The sequence below is a fragment of the Lytechinus variegatus genome, chromosome 2 (assembly GCF_018143015.1).
Source record: "Lytechinus variegatus isolate NC3 chromosome 2, Lvar_3.0, whole genome shotgun sequence".
Classification (NCBI taxonomy): domain Eukaryota; kingdom Metazoa; phylum Echinodermata; class Echinoidea; order Temnopleuroida; family Toxopneustidae; genus Lytechinus; species Lytechinus variegatus.
Genome location: NC_054741.1, coordinates 4,980,551 through 5,000,555, shown reverse-complemented (window position 1 = coordinate 5,000,555; position 20,005 = coordinate 4,980,551). Strand labels below are relative to the sequence as shown.

The 20,005-nt window shown below is 37.6% G+C and overlaps 1 protein-coding gene across 2 annotated transcripts in view; it reads right to left on the bottom strand.

Annotated features, from left to right (window-relative positions):
- The window catches only part of LOC121407126 (chromodomain-helicase-DNA-binding protein 8-like), a 52,340-nt gene that overhangs the window by 18,575 nt on the left and 13,760 nt on the right, over positions 1–20,005 (bottom strand). Inside the window, exons 4-26 of one of the 2 annotated variants that reach the window (XM_041598057.1) lie at positions 19,123–19,269; positions 18,288–18,484; positions 17,244–17,382; positions 15,895–16,161; positions 14,960–15,090; positions 14,268–14,385; positions 12,837–13,064; positions 11,614–11,741; positions 10,821–11,064; positions 10,282–10,458; positions 9,131–9,292; positions 8,707–8,787; positions 7,551–7,710; positions 6,659–6,896; positions 5,736–5,812; positions 5,244–5,362; positions 4,386–4,556; positions 3,789–3,971; positions 3,117–3,221; positions 2,425–2,669; positions 1,715–1,802; positions 1,132–1,243; positions 322–481 (exon numbers count right to left, since the gene is read on the bottom strand). In XM_041598057.1, coding sequence (XP_041453991.1) covers positions 322–481; positions 1,132–1,243; positions 1,715–1,802; positions 2,425–2,669; positions 3,117–3,221; positions 3,789–3,971; positions 4,386–4,556; positions 5,244–5,362; positions 5,736–5,812; positions 6,659–6,896; positions 7,551–7,710; positions 8,707–8,787; positions 9,131–9,292; positions 10,282–10,458; positions 10,821–11,064; positions 11,614–11,741; positions 12,837–13,064; positions 14,268–14,385; positions 14,960–15,090; positions 15,895–16,161; positions 17,244–17,382; positions 18,288–18,484; positions 19,123–19,269 — 3,677 coding nt within the window. The remainder of the gene's footprint in view (positions 1–321; positions 482–1,131; positions 1,244–1,714; positions 1,803–2,424; positions 2,670–3,116; positions 3,222–3,788; positions 3,972–4,385; positions 4,557–5,243; positions 5,363–5,735; positions 5,813–6,658; positions 6,897–7,550; positions 7,711–8,706; positions 8,788–9,130; positions 9,293–10,281; positions 10,459–10,820; positions 11,065–11,613; positions 11,742–12,836; positions 13,065–14,267; positions 14,386–14,959; positions 15,091–15,894; positions 16,162–17,243; positions 17,383–18,287; positions 18,485–19,122; positions 19,270–20,005) is intronic. The other variant, XM_041598058.1, reaches the window with a different exon arrangement.

The window sequence follows — 20,005 nt, the reverse complement described above, 5'->3', positions numbered from 1 at the left end:
ATGAGGAAAAAGTCGCTTGGGCACTTAATAAATGACTGTGCCACATCTCTTAACAGGGATCCTACCAAGCATCTTTTAAAATGGCATTCCTGCATTATTGAATGTATTGTCTATGGTGAAGTACTAGGATTGACGAAAAAAAACACAATTGCACGATTTCTGCTGAAAGACCCCGCTTAAATTTCTCTTGGTGTCATTGTTGACTTCAATGACATTGCAAAATGTCCATCCAGGAATAAAAGTAGTCTGCGGGTCCAAGGTGACAACAAATCATACCCTACTCCTCTCCATGAAAGTTAAAGACAGACTGACTATACTCACTTGTTACAGTGTCTCTTGAGGTGATTCTTGTAGCCTTGGTCTGTCAGTAGGTTATCCAGGTTATGTTCCTTGGCTGTCATGTCATAGCTGATGTGAGCTGCCTGGGGATCCCTCTTAGGTTTCTTGCCCTTCCTGCCTCGAGGAACCGGTGCAGACAGTCCTAACAATAAAGGAATACATTCCAAGTAAAGAGATTGAATATACATCTTGGCAATCTCCATAGACATTGTATTTTCTTTTATTTTATCTTTTTAATTTCCTCTCCTACCAATAAACACACAAATCCTCTGTTTCTAAGCAAACTCAAAAGTACCAACAATTTTTTTTGTTGGCTTCAGAGTGTTCAGTAGATACAAATGAGTATTTAACTTGACTTCATTATTTTACTCATATACACATAATGTTACCTTACATCACAAATTGATGGTCAAGATTTGACTGTAGAAATGCTTCTGATCAGATAGAAGGTATCATCCAAATTGAATCAGATTTCAAATGTCTGCAAAAAATTACATCACTTCAGAAGCAGCCTACCAAACTATACCTTGACCTTCTTTCACAACTACATGTACATTAATGGTAGCTTTGCCACCAAACATACCATTGAAATATCACTTCGCATTCAAATAAAAAAAAACATTAACAAATGGGATAAAATATATGGGAACAAGAGTAACCATTTATATTGGTCAGAAATATTAACAACTTTTACTGAATCATGGGAGAATCTGTGATAAATGAAATGAATCTGTTGCTCACTTGATCTGTGTTGTACTTCACAGAGTGTATTCATGAAATGAGGCTACTGACCTTTGTGATTCCTGCAGTCTTTGACCGTTCCATCAGGTGAAGGAGTGACCAAGTCCCAGATAAAGCTCTTGATGTTCTCATCACCCTTGTAATGCTGCAGACAGTACATCAACTACATAGTGAATGGAAGAAAGAGATAAGCATCAATCAGATGTTTACCATGTAGAGTACATATAGGAGGGAATTTTAAAAAGATAGAAAAGTAACAAAACCTGACAAATAATGCCTGATCTTGCATATTTATCATAAATATCAGAAAATGCCAAGCACACACAAGACCAGGGTGAAATTACATAGTGATAATAAAACAATCATCAAGTCCACTCTGTAGAGTGCTCAAGGTGCACATGAAGCGGTATAGATACAAATTGAAAAGGAAATTCTTTCGGATGACTTTTAATAATACACATGAGAAAAGGGGTCTTCCAATCAGCCACCTGTCAACAAAGTTAAAGTTTTTCAGTTCCGACAAATCTGTCACAACAAGACAAACAAAAAGTATTCACATACAAAGGATGTATTTTCATTATTTTACAAGACAATAAATTACTCAAAAAACAAATGAAGGTTTCAGTTGGCTTACCATAGTTCTTGCAATGGATTCTACATCCTTCTCACCAAGTCTTCTCTTGAACCTTGTGGTTGCGAGGATATCGTCCCATCGACCCCAACTAGGTACAAATTCAAGAGAATGATAACATATCAAACATAAGCAATGGCTCATTGACGACCTTTCTTCACTTTTTCTTTTGCACAATGTATATATGGCACCTATTTCATGTCCTTGTGATAATAAGTTAAAGAATTTATTAATGTTGAGAGCCCAAATTTACAATTTACTATCTTGAATGTTGCCACTTGACGGTAACTGCCATGGCAACAATGTTCAACAGCCAATCAACATCAAGGATTCTATGAAAGATACCATTAGATGGCAAAGTTACCATTAGAAAATATATTAAGTTATAGGGCACAGTTTATATTTCATCCAAGTTCATTTCATATACTCTTGATGACACATCAAACAGAAAAAGTGCAATATCAAGTGAATGGAATACCAATGGAATATCACACAAACTGAAGGATGAAATATCAACATCTCTAGAAGTTTCTGATCAGAAAGAAGAAATCATCCAAGCAAAATCAGATTTCAAATGTCTGCAAAAAGTAGCATCATCTCAGAAACAAACCAGCTTTAGCAAAAAAAACCTTAACTCCCATACATTACCCCTTACTTTATACCCCATATCCCCTCTTATAATAATACGAGAATAATATAAGACCAGATCTTACCCAAATGTCAACAATCCCTTCTCCACTCTGAAGCACTCCAGACGAGTCCATCCACATGGCATCTGTTTCTTTGGTGGTCTCTGTGAGGGCTCCCTCTTTTCTTTGGTCTTCTTGGTTGTGTTTGTCTGAGGCTTGGTAGGACGCTCATCCTCACTCTCATCTGAGGTCATGTCAAGGACCTCGTCCATGCCTCCGAAGCGCTTGGTCTTTGTACGTTGGCGAGGGACATCGATAATGAAGTCCTCCTGGAGATGAACAATGTCAAAATTACAAAAATTTTATCCTTTACGTATTATAAAACAAAGGCATTTAGAAAAATGTCAAGACTGGTTGTCTTGAACTTCTTAACAACCTTCTTATGATTTTTGCTAAATTTCAGTTTGGAGATGTAAGCAGGTGTCTTAACTGCAATGGACTATAAAGACTACTTGCTCGTAAAGACAATCGTTCTTGCCTCAGTTGAGTGATCTTCATATACAGGTTTGACTAGTGATTGAAAATGGGTATGTTTGTCCAGATTTCTTGTAACCTAGATTGATTTGTTGAGGGGTAATAACTTTGAGTAAGCATATAAAGTACTTGACATACAATGTAAGTTGGTCTTTCTTTTAAACTGGGTTTCAAAAACGTGTTGTTGCATATGAGAACATTTGAATCCATCAAACATGAGTATCTTTCAACCAATCACTCACCTTGCCTGTTTCAGGATCAATGTCTGCTCTCTTTGCCCACTTATGCCAGAAATCAGGATCATCAATCTTGATGTCGGTATGATCAGAGTCTGTTGTGAAGCTTGCCTACCAGAGGAAACAAGATACATTATTGAATCATTTTTTTCCATAAAAGATATCAAAGGTTATATACAACATTTCATCAGCAATTCGATGAAGAAATTCTTTTATTGAGCACAAACTGCATCAATACCCAAAGGATGAAATTTGAATGCCAAAGTTCGTTGATTCGATTTTCAGTAACTACCTGTACATGCTTTTTTTTAGAATCACAACAAATAGAAAACTATACTAACCACTGTATCATTAAAATATTCCCTAAACAATAAATAATTTAAGGACCATGTTTTATATATCAGAATGCATCAACGCGTAAGGGGAAATTGCAAACAAAAGCATACTTCACATAGAAGAAAAAAGTTTTATGAACACAGTGACAATGTACATCTGTCACTGTAAAGAGACCTCTCTGATCCATCCAATGTTTATACATATCACAGATTTGAAAATTGAGCAGCTTATTTGCAGGCTTGTTTTCCTGTATGGTAAGAAATTCCCTTGCCAAGCAAGAGGTTTTACATAAAACAATATGCCCTAGTCAATATAAAAACTAGAGGGTGTGAACCCACTCACCTTGGCAAAAGATGATCCCTTCTGGCCAGGCTTGTGCTTGATGACCTGGGTACGCCTCTGCAGAATCATGTCAATGTCTTCAGCACAGAACTGTGATGATTGGTCGTCGTCGTCCATGATGGCCCCGTAAGCTCCTCGTCGTAGCAGATCCTCTATCTCCTTCTTGGACAGGGCCTGCTGCTGCTGTGTACAAGTTCAGAAAAACATTCTAATGAAAGGGTAAGTTTCAAATGGTGGTGAAGCTAACGCCATCAATCTAGTCCAACTCTTGCAACACTAAACATTAAAAAAGGTGGAGAATGCAGCACCTGCTTTTACGCCATATGCTTCTCCGCTAATTTCTCTGAAAACATAAAGTGAGGGTTAGGGCAGTGATAGGATTTTTTATTCAAAATGTAGAGTATTAGGATTAAAATTAGGATTAAGATGAAGGTGCTGCTGGGACTGAACTCACTAGGTGTTGAGCGATTGGTATTATTTCCATACACCCATGTTCAGTGTTCAGGCTCAATAAGACAACCCAATTCACGCTCTCAACACAATCACCAACACTCACACCTCATCACCAAACTTGAAATCGTGCAATGGTTTACTTACAGGGTTGTATGATGAAGCTTCTTTATCCCTCATGGATTGGAGCACAGCTTTATCAAGACCAAGTTTCATGCTAGCCTTATCAAACATCTCCCTCTCATAGGAGTTTCTTGTGATGAGGCGATAGACTTTGACAGCTTTCTGCTGGCCGATACGATGACATCTTGCTTGAGCCTGGAAAGGCAAAAGAAAGTCACTGAATTTGTAATAAGTGCATAATTAAAATAAGAATTATTATGGATAATACACAAAGAGAAAGATAGACTGAGGTGAAATAGAATACTCATCCTTCTGCTAATTTCTCCAAAAGTCTTTCAAGGGGTGTGCATATTTACACTCTCAGATGTACAAACTTGCCTATTTGTCTTTTAACAATTAAATATAAGGCCTTGTATACCTTTTCTTGACCAATTAATATGGAGAATGGCTCTGATGCAATATGTAAGCCCTCTGGTAAACCATAATATGAAATTTGACTTGGTCAAGGTAATACCATCATCCTCATAATCATCACCATCAACTTTTAGTCAAGTCATCACATTCATGTCATCACCATCATCATCACCATCAACATCAACATTTACAGTCATGTCATCATCGTCATCACCATCATCACCACCAACATCCCCATCATCGTCATCACCATCATCACCACCATCATCATCATCGCCATCATCACCACCATCATCATCATCACCATCAACATTTAGTCATGTCATCATCATCACCATTAAGATTTACATTCATGTCATCATGTATCGTCATCATCCTCACCACCAACCACTATCATCTCACCACAGCCATCATAATCATCAAGATCACCATCAATAATATAACACTTTTCATGGTTACTTGTCTTACCTGGATATCATTCTGAGGATTCCAATCTGAATCAAAGATGATACAGGTATCAGCAGCAGTCAGGTTGATGCCTAAACCACCGGCTCGGGTGCACAGTAAGAACACGAACCGATCTGAGTCTGCATGAAGAATAACACAACCGTTCCTTTCAATGCCAACTGATCTACTGCACTGGCTATAACTTTAGCCTGATTTCTATTTTGAAAACATTCAATAATGTGGGAACATAACAAGACTCAACAATAACTGCTTGCATGCTGTTTTAGAGTGTAATGCTGTAATCCTGTCTGGAGTATCCTGTCCATTACATTAAATTGCGTGTATACATTGGTCCAAAGAGTCAGTGATCAAGTGATCTTTGTATTCATCCTTTGCAAACCTCTGACAGTGCCTTAACCCAACATACAACAGTACTATATATGCATAATCAAACAACATTTATCTGATGTAAAGAAGGTAAATAATATTCTTGACTGTGCAATGAACACTGACCTGGTTTGCTGAATCTATCAATAGCAGCTTGCCTCATGTTGCCTCTTACCCTGCCATCAATCCTCTCAAAAAGATATCTGCCAAAAATGAACAAAATTGAAACAAATATTGATATGCTTGCTAAAACTATGCAAGCACGAGACCAATGATTTCATTTTTAAAAGAGGGGGGGGGGGCTGTATCATAAATCATCATGTACATTTTTTATGACAGACTGGAGTATACTATGCTATACCACAAGCCGATGCACAGGAAAATGTGGGAGGTGTGATTATTCACACTGAAGATACACTGAAAACACACCTACAATTTCTTTCGTTTGCAGTATTTGTTCTTGATCAGATTTGGTGGAGAGTCACCAGTCTTGAAAGTAAGAGCAATAAACATCATCATCTCAAGAGCAATATTCTGCACTGTACTAGATATTAAATTACAGATACAACCTGACACTTCACAATGTTCAATAGCTACAGATATGGACTTAAAATAAAAGTCGCACTTCTTCAGGATGTGGAAGTTTCTATGATGTTCCATTGAAAATAGAACCTCAGAATTTTCATTGAGGTACAAACCAATTCTGCAATCCCAACTTTTCTGCTTTTGTCGGGAAGACATTCAATATCTAGCCAGCTTACAGGCTAAAGCTATTGCCTTGCATACGTTTGTGATCTGCAGCTGGAGCATCTCTATTTTTGCATATTCCTATATCCTCTAGGGGAGGCAATTTGAGACTATGACGTCATACGCACAAGGTCCATACTTATTCAATACATATCTACTATTGCACTTGGAAAAATTAAATGATTTCCCATTTTTTTAATAAGGTAGTCTTAAAAGATATCCAGAATGACAGTTGATTATCTCGGAAAAGAGCAAGATCTTACACCCACCCACTATTACACTTAAAAGCTAAAACCATTCACCTTTTCTGGATGAGGTAGTCTTCGAGGATATCCAGACAGCGGATCATCTGGGAGAAGATCAAGACCTTATGGCCACCATCCTTGAGCTTTGGCAAAAGTTTGTCCAGGAGAACCATCTTACCAGCTGACTGGATCAGAACCTTCAAATGGAGCAGGGGATTCACATGAACACTGATGATGGTTTCATCTGGCATTCGTTCAGCCGTTCTGAACTCTTTGATGATCTGCTCTTCACCGCCTGTGAAACATATACAACCATGACATTAGATTTGATACAAACAAATGAATTCTGCATGAAAACCACATCTTCAGAAGTTAGAACCCTATCCAATATTGGAACAAGCTAGTCATGAAAGAAATGAAGACTCTACCTAACCCCTTCGTCAAACACCTGCCCAAAGTAATCTATTGTACAATTTTACCATATCAGCACCAATATCATAATTTACTTAAGTCAACATTTTCCCCACTATAAAGTGTACTATAAAGATTGTATGACAATAAATTGGTGTATTTAATCTTTATTGATCAAGAGTGTTTTAAACAACCACATAACCCCAACAACAACATACCTTATCCCTTTTTTTGATTTCAGGAACACCTTACCACATTCTTGATACATATTTCAAAATCCCTCTGACCTTGTTTTCTCATCTCATCTTCTTCTAGATCCCATGCTGTGCTCATCAGATCATCTTTTGCTTTTCTCAGGAAATAACCAATCTCAAATCAATCTCTCTTTACTTCTTCCATCTCAAATCCTTTTTTCGATCCATGACCTTATTTGTATCCTTCCAAATAGACACTTTTACACATTCTATTTATAACACGATTGCACGAAACTTATAAACTGAGCCACATCAACCGTCCTGTCAGCATGAACTTCACTCACCATTGATGAGGAATGGATGATTACAGCATTTCCTAAGCTCCATCATCGTATTCATGAGGTTGGGTAAGTTTGATGTTGACCCCGCCCCTTTAGTCAAGAAGCTGAAGTTCTTCTCCAAGATGGCTCGGTAGTAACGCTTCTGAATGCTCGTCATCTCAACCTACAGCCAAATATATGTGACACACATATTTTTTACTGTCTAGAGTATGTACATACAACAATATCTTCATACACTTGGTGTGTCTTTCCTATGAAAAGAAACTACATTTTATATAGAGATTATTTTCAACCTACTTTTGTCCATTCAACCCCCCCCCCTTTTTTAACAAAACTTTTGTAATGAAAATAAAAATTCACAATAGAAATCTGTGGATTCTTATGTCATTTACACACCATATATTTTAAACTTTGAGGGTGAATCACCCTTGGACATTAATCACACTTAACAAGCATAGCAACAGATTGTAATTTGTTGATTAGTTATTTCTGACAACCCCATAATACACATCATTTATTCTCGCACAAACTGGAAGCCAATTTGCAACATTGCATAAGCTGAAGAGTAAGTGGTTAAATTTTTTTTTAATACACACAATAAAAGCTAAACCCTTCTTTGAATGTTTCCATGTTGATAATGATAACTATTCATAGGTGTTTGATGGTATCACCATGTTGTTATTTTTCTTGAACAAGGAAGAAATAGAGACAGACCTAAAGGAACTGAGAATCTATCTTCCGTTGGATTTGTGGTCAATATATTCATAACCAATGCACTTGCCGTCATCAGAAGTCACATTCTCTAATACAGCTGCTAAATTTCTAAGCTTCTTACAATGATGTGCTACAAGACACTTTATGCTGGACGTCAAAAGGCCAACAGTCATTAGATCATTCGGTACTAGTGTACCTTTGTTCTTGATCAGATTTGGTGGAGAGTCACCAGACTTGAAAGTAAGGGCGATATAAATCATCATCATCTCAAGAACAGTGTACATGTTCAATGAAGTACTGCATAGAAGCATAGAGTTACAAGTTGGTCAGTATTCCAAAAATTTTCAATTCAGTACCGGTATTCACCTCACACTAACAGCATTTACCCACACCCCATCTGACAATGCTTGGCAAATGAAACCAATATTAATGAATATATTCTCACCTCAATGATTGTTTCTTCCTTAGGAGCCAGATTCTTCTCTACATCTTCCTTCAGACGACGAAGCATCATGGGTCTCAGCAGCTGTAGAGATAAACATGAATCAGATGTTTCATATTTGCTTACAACGTAAAATTAAAGTAGCTATAGAAACCAATACATCTACAGGTAGCTATCATCACGTAGATTTGACTATTAAGCAAACTGACTCATTTATAGGGACTTCATATAGAAAAAAAACTTTTTGAAATCATGAATTCCATGAATGTCATCAGTGATGACTCTCAAACATTATCAAACAGAAGATGAGTACAATTTTAGCATTTTTAAAATGTCAGATCATGAGCTTTTTGCAATTGCCTCAAATAGTTTTTCATTAACCCATTCTTTGTAATGATGTTGAAAAAGAGGGTATTTTATTCCATACCTGTTGCAGTTTCTCAACCTGCCCCTCTGTCTTGAGATCACCAAAGTCTTCAAGGAATTGAGAGCTAGAGCGGAACCTGCCAGGCTCCAGGAAATTTAGCAAGCTGAAGAGCTCATCTACATTATTCTGGAGTGGTGTGCCTGTCAAGAGAACACGATGCTCCTGGAAAATAAAGGAAAGGAATATGAATGGAAGAACAAATGAGGTTGTGTACAAGCCGTAGGTTAACCCTGCTTCATGCTTTGGAAACATGTTTACTATAAAGACATTTATGTTTAAAATTTAACATAATCATGATTGTAAATAGCATCCTCAAACAATGAAAAGGATTGATTGTGATATGTGATTGATCCTTTACAGTGTCTGGCCGTGCTTGAATGCCAGAGATCTCAATGATGTTTGAAATATATGCTGCATTGTCAAAATAATCTTGTACTAATGTGGTCAAACTTCCCAGTTTGCTGACCACACATACACAATATCACTTTTTCTTTCTGAAATCATCAATTTGTTCTCTATATTCTTAGCAATATGTACCACAAAGGCTGCCAGATAAACACATGTACCATATGGGAATCAAAACTTAAGATTTATTTATGTTCTTGATCAGATTTGGTGGAGAGTCACCAGGCTTGAAAGTAAGGGCGATATAAATCATCATCATCTCAAGAACAAAAGTAACGCTGAGTAACTGTAAAAGAAGGTACCCTAGTTCTAGGATCACCAAGTTACACTTGTCTAGGTTGAACCAAGATACACCTCTATACCATGGAGCAGAACAAGAAAATGATGCTGCATCAAACACAAATGAGAGGACTTCTTAGTTTTGAAGTTATGTTCTTCTTCATTCAGAGACAACTGTATTGTAGGGTTTGGAGCTCACTGGGTAAGTCTCTGGACTTTGAACCACAAGGCGCAGGGCTCAAATCCCACCATGGCGCTCACATCCTTTGTAAAGGCACTTTTCTACATTTGCCAATCTCCATCCATGTGTAGTAAATGGGTACCTGGTAGAAGAAATTCCTTGAATACTTCAGTACCCAATCAAGGTAACAATGCTAAAGCTGGGGTAATATTTTGCAGTGCTTAGAAATATTGTTAAGCGCTACATTGCATATTACTATTATTATAATTTTAAGCATTTCCCTCACCATATCTAGGATCTTGAGTCCCTCTAACAACTTGCAGTTCCTGTTCTTGAGTCGATGTGCCTCGTCAATGACCAGGACCCTCCATTCAATCTCACTCAGTTCCTGACAGTCCGCAAGCAGTATTTCGTAAGTGGTGATCAAGATCTGGAATTTGTAGACGTCTGGAATCCTCACACCCTGTTGTCAAAATGATTGAAAATGAAGATATCAGTGACTACATCTCATTTATTTCAGTTATAAATGTACTCATCTCTGTCGAGACAGAAATCTACATATTACAGAACAAGCAATTATGTTCCTAATTTGAGGTACTTTTGTTCACCACAGCCCATTGAATTCCTTTCTTACCAAAGTTGCAACTTCTCTTTGGCTACTAATTCTTATCATGATTTCATTTTCTGACCTCTTCACTGTTCCGACAAAAGAAAATTCACTATCATATACTGTAACCACTGTATATCAACGTCATACATGTACTCTAACCGACAACATAACCTGTAAGACCTTCCACAAAGTTGAATATTTGATCTTTGACCTACCGATGCATCTTTGAAGAACATTTCATACTCTGCAATCATATGCCTGCTCTGGGAACCACCATGGTACACAACACAGTTCATATCAGTCCAAGACTCCACCTCACGCTGCCAGTTAGCGATAGTAGAGAGTGGGGCCAGGACCAGGAACGGTCCTTTAATGCCAGTCTTCTCAATCTCTTGGAGGAAGCCAATGGTCTGGATGGTCTTGCCGAGACCCATCTCGTCAGCCAGGATGCAGCTTTGACTGTTACCGGGAGAAGGAATAAATACATAGGGAGTTGGTGAACAATTGGTTGAATAAGATGCGGTGCATCACTCAAAGAAGAAATTGCTGCATTTTCTGGGGGTAGAATTTGCAAATTCTCATCTGAATAGGCACCATGAATATTGCATATTTATTACATATCTAATAGAAGACATACTTATAATTGATTGTTAGGAATTGTCCCAAAGATTGAATGAAATGGCAGACATTCACTGATCATGTGTGCCAATAGTGAATACACATACTACTTTTTTTAGATTTCACTTGACATGTATGGCCACGGAAAGTGACCATTTACAGTATGGAAATCAAGGTTTATGCATTCGCGATTCCTGTATTCAATGAGGGAGAAAACATGCACTGAAATTACATCATTATACAGTAGTTTGCTGTATAATGATCATATATGAAAGTCAAATCATAGTCATATCATATATGAAAGTCAAACAATTGATTTCATATTCATAAATTTCAAATTAAATCTACCCCCCCCAAAAAAAAAAAAAATTAGCTTAGATATTTACTTACCCTGTACACCAACTAAATGTGAGCCAATTGACACCTTCTAACTGGTATTCACGCAGTACATTGTCATCTTTGTAATTGGGTGACTTGCTAAGCTTCTTCCATTCACTCTTACCAGGCCTGGATTTGCGCTGTGCAGGAAATAAGGAGGAAAACAATATGAGAATGGGCAGTCTAACTTGCCAAACAACTTTTAAATAGATGAATGCTATGACTGTAGAGCAATCCGAGTACACATTTTCTCTGAGGGACCTATATCTAGTTGCACAAACAGAACACAACACAAACACAACATTAAAATCAAGTGCAAGTCCCAATCCAGTTTCTGATTTACTGAAAGTTACGATGAATTTTATACATCAACTTGTGTTTAAATGCAACAGGGTACTAGCAGAATAGAATTAACGCCTTATCACCGACTGTATTTATTGAACTAGTCGCCAGACCAGATAGACTGCATACATAGCACCCCATGTGTTTAGTGTATCCACAGAACATGTAATGACGTCTAAGTGACGTCTTAAAAAAAATTGGACTAATATCAGAAACCTATTTTATGGAAAGGGTTATAGTCATAATTACGGCTCACCAACTGATTTCCCACTTTTTAAAACCATAATTTCACTTTGGATGAAACAGTATCTTACAGCTTACTAAATACCCGATTCTGACAAAAATCCAAATGCAAACTGAAAAAAGTCAGCACTAATTCTATACCCAACACAAAACAAAACTGCCATTCTTATCCAACAGTAAAATCAAAAGAAACTTTAATCGATAACCAAATTACAGTCTCTTAAACCAAATCATTTCTTTGACAGATATAACAAAATTGATATTGAAATTATCAGGTCTCCTTGATATTTTGTACTGAGCCCCAACTCTAATTCATTGAACTAACTCCAGACAAGTGCATTAATCACTGAAAGGGATTACATTCTGGGCAGTGGGCAAAGATGGAACAAGTATTAAAATTTAGAACCTCAATGCTAAAAAAAAAATCAACAACATTCAAGAAGATGTTGTTTAAAGGTTTGCATGGTGGCATGTACAATCGCTGATGTGGTTTACGGTACACCATGTGGAGTGTTATAGAAACAGTGGATAGAAGAAAAAGTAAATGGATAGGCGAGAAAGTGGAGATTTGAGAGTAGAGTATTCTTACGTACTACATCCAAGAAATAGTACGAAAACATGTCTTGCAACTACAATGTACATCTCTTTACCTGTCTCTCTGACTTGGAAGGTAGCTTGCTGCACTTCTCATAGATCTTTTTCTTACCCTCATCCACGTCTTCAGCCAGTTCCCAGGTGCTTTCCTCATAAGGGAGACTGGCCCACTTGACCAGGTAGTGGGTCACCATTTCATCAGAGTCCTCATCCTTGGTGATAGCCTTGTCCAGGATACGATCCACAACAATGAAATCAGGGTTGAAATACTCCCCTTCATCAAACTGAATACAAGACAAGATCAAAGTTGTTGATTATGAATTAAGTTAATCACATGATAAATGGACTTGATACATCACTCACACTAGAAAGATAATTCAATGTGATATGTACTTTCTTGGATAAAAGTGCATAGCCATGTATACTTTTTTGGATGAAACTAAATCCCACTATCTTGAGCAGGTAAGATTTGATCCGATTTAACCCTATCTAGGCCGGGGGGGGGGGCCTCGGAGGCCCCCCCCCTCAACAAATCGCGCAATATTTTCGCCGCGTGAAATTTTTTGACCGCGCCACTCGCTGACTTTTTACTTTCAAGTCTTGCGCAACTTTTGAGACCAACTTTGCGTCCTCCGGGTACGTGGTTCCGAAATTACGCAACATTATGTAAGTGCATGTCAGACCGAAAATTGCTCAAAAACGTGATTTCGTGTACAAAGTCAATGCAAATTGTGTTTTCAACCAAAATTCATAAATGTATGATTATTTTTAGTTTTGCTGCTCTAAATGTATTTATTTTATGCTTTTTATGATCACAGAAGAGTCCCCAACAAATTTCATTGAAAAAACAATGAAAAACAAAAGGTCAAAAAACAAAGAAATACATAAGAAATTGAAAAAAACAATAAAATACATAAGAAAATGATTTGATATCGCAATTTTTTTCACGTACACTTGCTAAGAACACCACAAAGAGTTTCTATACCAAAAATTAGTACATTTGGAGCTTTATTTAGGGAGTTAGAGGAAAAAGTATGATTTCGCATACTAATTACGCATAAATTAGCATAATCACTTAGTAGCGACTCGCACAAAAAAAATTACTATACAATCTTGGAGATTATGTCCCAGGCAACCAGCATGCCAATTTTCGGCGCGATCGCGCGGTCGACGGCCGAGATCTTAGGGGGGGGCCTGGGAGGCCCCCCCCCCCCCGGCCATATGAACTCCCAAAATACCCCGGCCTAGATAGGGTTAATAATAAAAATAATACAGGATATTTATATTGCGCACATATCTAAGGGATTTGGTTCTGAAAGATAGATACATCCACATCACTTTTCATTTACTCAGCAAGCGTTGGACAATGTATCACTTCTCCTTGCTCCTTTTTCCAGTCTAGACTTTTCTGAGGTTGTTAAATTTTTTTTTCTTTACAAACTATATAACAAAAGGATTGAATTTGTTTCTTGATGGATGGCAATTACCTCTGAAACAAGACCATAGTTGGCCTGCTGCTTGAGCCGGAAGCGTTTGATCTTCTGAAATATTCTAGGATCAGCTGATAGCTTCTCAATGGTAGCCCATTCACAATGAAGGTAAGAACTGAAAAAAAATGGCAAGAAATAACAACTTATTTCATATATCATAGAAAACATTCAGAGCTCAAAATATACAGTACAACTTTATGGGTTTCACAGAGTAAGGGAGAAGGAACTATTTACTTATGCATTCTTCATACTTAAAAACAATGTTCAATTTTTATTTTTTCAAATTAACTCAATTTTTTCAAGCTTCATATCTAATAATTCATTCATTCCTTTCAATGAGGCAGAGGCAAAACTGAGTAACCAAAGATATTTTTAGAGTCCCAAATAATATCCCGATACAACTTTTTATTTTCAAATTTGTATTTATTCTATTTTCCCCTTTTTTGTTATTTCAAATATATTTTTGAATGTTTTTTATACACTGTATTTTTATTAAAAAGAGAAAATAAATTTGAATTGAATAAATAGGTACATGGGTACCAAGCAAGATTAATTTCTTTAATGCACTAATAAGTGCCTTTAGTGCCTTCAACAGCTAGAGTTATAGCCAGGGTAATATAAAGTGCACCATTGAATATGCAACAAGGTAGTGCTTTATGATATTTTCATTATCAAATTGAATGACTTACAAGTTCCTGTACTTGACATAGAATTCCTCAATCTCTCCGACCTGAGCTTCTCCTGGTATCTGAGGTTTCTTGGTGATCCTGGAAGCCAGGATCTTCTCAATGACATTTGCCTGTGACTCATCAGGATTATCCTGCAGTATCAAAGACGACATAATAAAGACATGAGAGAAGCTCTTCAAATTTTAAGGGGATTGTCATCTGTTTTCATGGGGAATTTACTCAGCAAGATATAAATTACACATGGTCAAACCATGATCGATCAAGATTATGACTAGCAGGCATTATGTAATGCCACTGGAAAATGACTTACAGTAAAGTCATTATCTCATTTTCTCTGCCCTGACAGTTGCCCAAGGCTTATCAGACATGGTGGAAGAATTTCTCGCTGGTTGAGTTTGCTTTACCCAAAAGATGACTCTGTTACAGGTACTTCTACTTCTAATGGGTTTCCACAAAGTCAGGGTTTCAGCAAATAATTTATTTCCCATGAAAGCTCATGCCCCTCTGACATTAACAAGAATCACACAAAGGTGGTAAGAGAGGCATATCTTAAAAAGAAATCTCTCAGTAAAGAATATATCATGATAGTCACTTGTCACAAATTTGGTTTTGTCCCTGTTGAACAGGTTGGCCAGATTCACCTGACACTAACATACAATAAAAATGTGGTTTAATGAGTATGCATTAGCTCTACGGATACATTGTCATTGTTTGTCATTTCTATGAACTCGGGGAATAATTTTGCTTTACAAATTTGAATAGCATTTTTGGTCATAAGAGAAAAGCTCTCAACTAAGTAATGTACAGTCCTATGTGAATATATGCTACACAAAAGACTTAATGCATAGCAGTCTTTCAAAAATGTGGAGCAAATTGCGATGCGAAATCAGGAAAATTATTCCCTGGAACTTACTATCCAAATAATACCAACTTACAACAAAGAATTTCGCTGTTTCTGATGGCTCAAAAGACACAACATCAATCTCTGAATTGCCTTCCACATCAACATCTTCATCCTGTTTATCTTGCTTTGCTTTTATCTTGATCATCTTTGGTACTACTGGGACCTTGGCATCATTTTTAGCTTTCTTCTTCTTCTTGTCCTTCTCCTCATCGGATGAGGAATCATCGTTGGATGTAATGTTGAAATCGTAATCCTCAGTGTATCGCTTGCGGTTAGTGTTGCGGGCGGATCGGCGTTTCTAGAGAGAAGGAACAGGGGTAAAATCCAAACTAGTCAGATAAAAAACTATACTACAGCATTTTGGTTTTAAATCCAAAGTAATCAGCCCTAGGCTTGGCTGCAAGAAGATTTCTGTTTAACACAAGGCAAAAGCAATTTTGAGTCTCATCCACTTATGAAAAATAACCAGAAATATTGTGATTTGCGAGGGCACGCAAGAGAATTATACTGAAACTTCATTGTGAAATGACTGGGATGGAATAACATTTGTCATAAGAGCCTTGCACATAAACTTTAATGTTGACCTGAAAATGACCTTTGACCTTACCATGTGACCTCCGACTGCAGCATAACATGCAGGTCCCCCAAGTCCATCTACCATCCAAGTTTGGTTGAAAAGCGACTTACGGTTGCGGAGTTAGGTGACATAAGAGAGTCTAGCATGTAAACTTTAACGTTGACCTGAACATGACCTTTGACCTTACCATGTGACCTCCGACTGCAGCATAACATGCAGGTCGCCAAAGTACATTTACCATCCAAGTTTGGTTGAAATGCGACTTACGGTTGCAGAGTTAGGTGTCATAAGAGAGTCTTGCATGTAAACTTTAATGTTGACCTAAAAATGACCTTTGACCTTACCATGTGACCTCCGACTGCAGCATAACATGCAGGTCCCCCAAGTCCATCTACCATCCAAGTTTGGTTGAAAAGCGACTTACGGTTGTGGAGTTAGGTGTCATAAGAGAGTCTTGCATGTAAACTTTAACGTTGACCTAAAAATGACCTTTGACCTTACCATGTGACCTCCGACTGCAGCATAACATGCAGGTCCCCCAAGTCCATCTACCATCCAAGTTTGGTTGAAAAGCAACTTACGGTTGTGGAGTTATGTGTCATTACAGGTTTGTGACGGACGGACGACATTTTGATCCCTAAGTCTCGCCTTCACCTCTGGTGGGCGAGACAAAAATCATCAATAGGGCTAATAACAACAAGGGCCTATTGCATAAAAATTTTGACAAAAAAATCTGGCAAACAAAATTATGCAATTGAAACTTAAACAAGCACCCCCAACAATAAACACATCAGGGAACTTACCTCTATACCAGGCCCACTGAATTCGTCTGGTGGAGGTGAAGGGGGAGGCGTCTCATCAAGGTCTGAGCTCTCACCACTGAACTCGCCATGCTTACGCTTCTGCCGCTTCAGCTTGTTGATGGCCGCTGCTGGCAGCTTCCTAACAATAGACACATTAGCATTGACATTGTTGCTTTACAGAAGACAGGAAATTCATGAATTAGTAAATATTATCACCCGTATCAGACATCTCAGCTGGTCATTTACAAAACCGTATTGCCCTACATTTTCAGAATATCGGGAAGGGTAGGTATATTGTTTGTATTTTCCTCGGTCTCAATGCGCGTATTTACTTTGCATGCAGAGACGAAGCAAAATATACCTTTGTATTTTCCCTGGTCTCACATCCGGGCATTTGTGGATGCGTATAAAGAGATACGCTTCATAAGGATCCGCCCACCAACAATGTACGTCATAATAAAGACAACGCTGAATCCGAGCGCTTGCAAGTACGTCATAATGGTTAAGTGCAGAGCCTAGACCGATATTCACATGGCACAATAGAACTCTATTTTGAAAAGAAATATCCCCATTATCATGATTTTTGCTCTAGATATCTGATTTGGATGATAATAAAAATATTGACTGGCTCTTCTTTCGGGGAACATCAAATATATTGCCCTTAAATGACCCATATTGCCCTCGTCTAAAGACTCGGGCCAATATGATTCATTTGCTGGCAATATATTTGATGTTCCCCTCAAGGCCAGTCAATATTATATAAATATTCAATGGCAACTGTAAAATGCTCCTATAAGACTGTCATCTGATCAGCTGAAAGAAAATTTGTCATTGAAAATTCACCTACAAGATTATTCATGAAGCGATTCGTCAATAATTATCACTAGCAACTATAAAATGATCCTGTAAAGCTTTCATCTGATCGGCTGAAAGAAAATTTGTCAGTGAAAATCATTGACAAGATAAATCACTTGAAACACATCATTGTCACTTAGTATCTGTTGTATTTTATAAAATTCAAACGGGCAGTGTCGAAAGACTCACTTGATATGACCGCTTTGAGAGGATTTCTTCTTGATTGTGAACAACTTTTTCTCCTTGACTTTCTTCTCTTTGGTTTGCTTAGAAGATTTCTTCGACTTGGAGCGATCCTTTTTGTCTTTTTTCTTCTTCTTTGTTTCTGCCTCCAACTCTAATTCACTGATGAGCTCTGCAGATATCTCTTCATTGTCAAGGAAGACCTATGTCATAGGAGATTTTAAACCAGGATATATAAGGTAATATAGGGGTACCTTGAGCACCTAGCAAGGTTGATACATGTGCTATACAAATCCTCTATTATTATAAATTATGAAGAACCTTTTATTCTTAGATACAATCAAAACAAAATCACTATAAAGTCAGTGCCAAAATCATTTACACAAATGCATTGTAATATCAACTACAATCATGAGTTTCATCTTATTCAAAATATGAATTATGAACATGTAACAATTGAAAACAGTAATTGAATGCAGTACCTCTACAAAACAAAAACCCCATAGAACTGTCAACTATTTCACATGATTTATAAAATTACTTAAAGGGCCAATGTTGCTCAAAGATAATTATGTAATTATGAACTGCTAAGAAAGCCTGGAAGACATCTAGGAGAGGCTATTTTCTACACAAATATGCTTTAATCTATGGCCTGAAAATATTTGCTAGATTTTGAATTAGACATATGCCTCATATGCTGTAGCTATGAACTTTGGGTTCTGATTTTCCATTTTTAGTGATCACTTGCAATGTGGAAAGACGCCTGTAAGACCGATGCCCAAGCTTCCTTGAATGCTTCCTTGAATCAAAATATCAAGTTCTCATTCAGTTGATATCATACCTTAGGAATGTCCAACTTTCCAGCAGCTCTGGCCTTGGCTACAGCTTCAGCAATAATACGATTGGCTTTGTCTTGCAGCTTTCTTTGTTTGACAGCCTTCTTCCTCTCCTTCTCATTTGTAGGGAGAGGCTCATCAGCATCTTGGTTCTGAAAAATTACATTAAAAAGAGTAAGGTTATACAATAATAAAGTCTGATAATCATACCAAAATGCCAAGTTTTAGGTAAAGGTAAGTAAATGTGGGTGCTTGCCCCTCAACGTGAAAGGACAATCTGAATACAGGGACAGTAGCGGATATAAGGGGGGGGGGGAGGGGGTTAAAACCCCACCTCAGGCTTCCTCAAAATAATTTTAAAAAGGAGTGTAGGATCAAACTCCAACACCCCTTCCCTGTTTAAGAGAGTCGCACAAGCATAACAGTGGCAGATCTACAGGAAGGGGGAAAGGACACATTACGTCGCAGCTCACCATTACTGAGTCAAACCAACTTGTCGACCCCCCCCCCCCCAGCAAAAAGGTAGATTCGCCACTGAGGGACTGGAGATAGACCATGCCTGTTTTGTCCAAAGCCTTTTTTAAAGAGCCGTTTGTTGCAAAGTCAAAAAGAAAAAAAAAGAAAACTGGAACGGCTCTGGCATTCTTGCTCGCATCACACTAATCAATATAGGCCTAGGTAACCAGCAGTGCTGACTTTGAAAACAAATATTGAATAACTATTCACAAACAAGTGGAGCGCCTCTGGCTTGATTCAATATAGCAGCAGTGCTGACTTTAAAAACAACTATAACATAATTATTCACAAAATATACAATTTTCAATAATGATACAACACTAAGTTCAATGAAAATATATGACATTTGACCTTGATCATGCGACCTAAGAC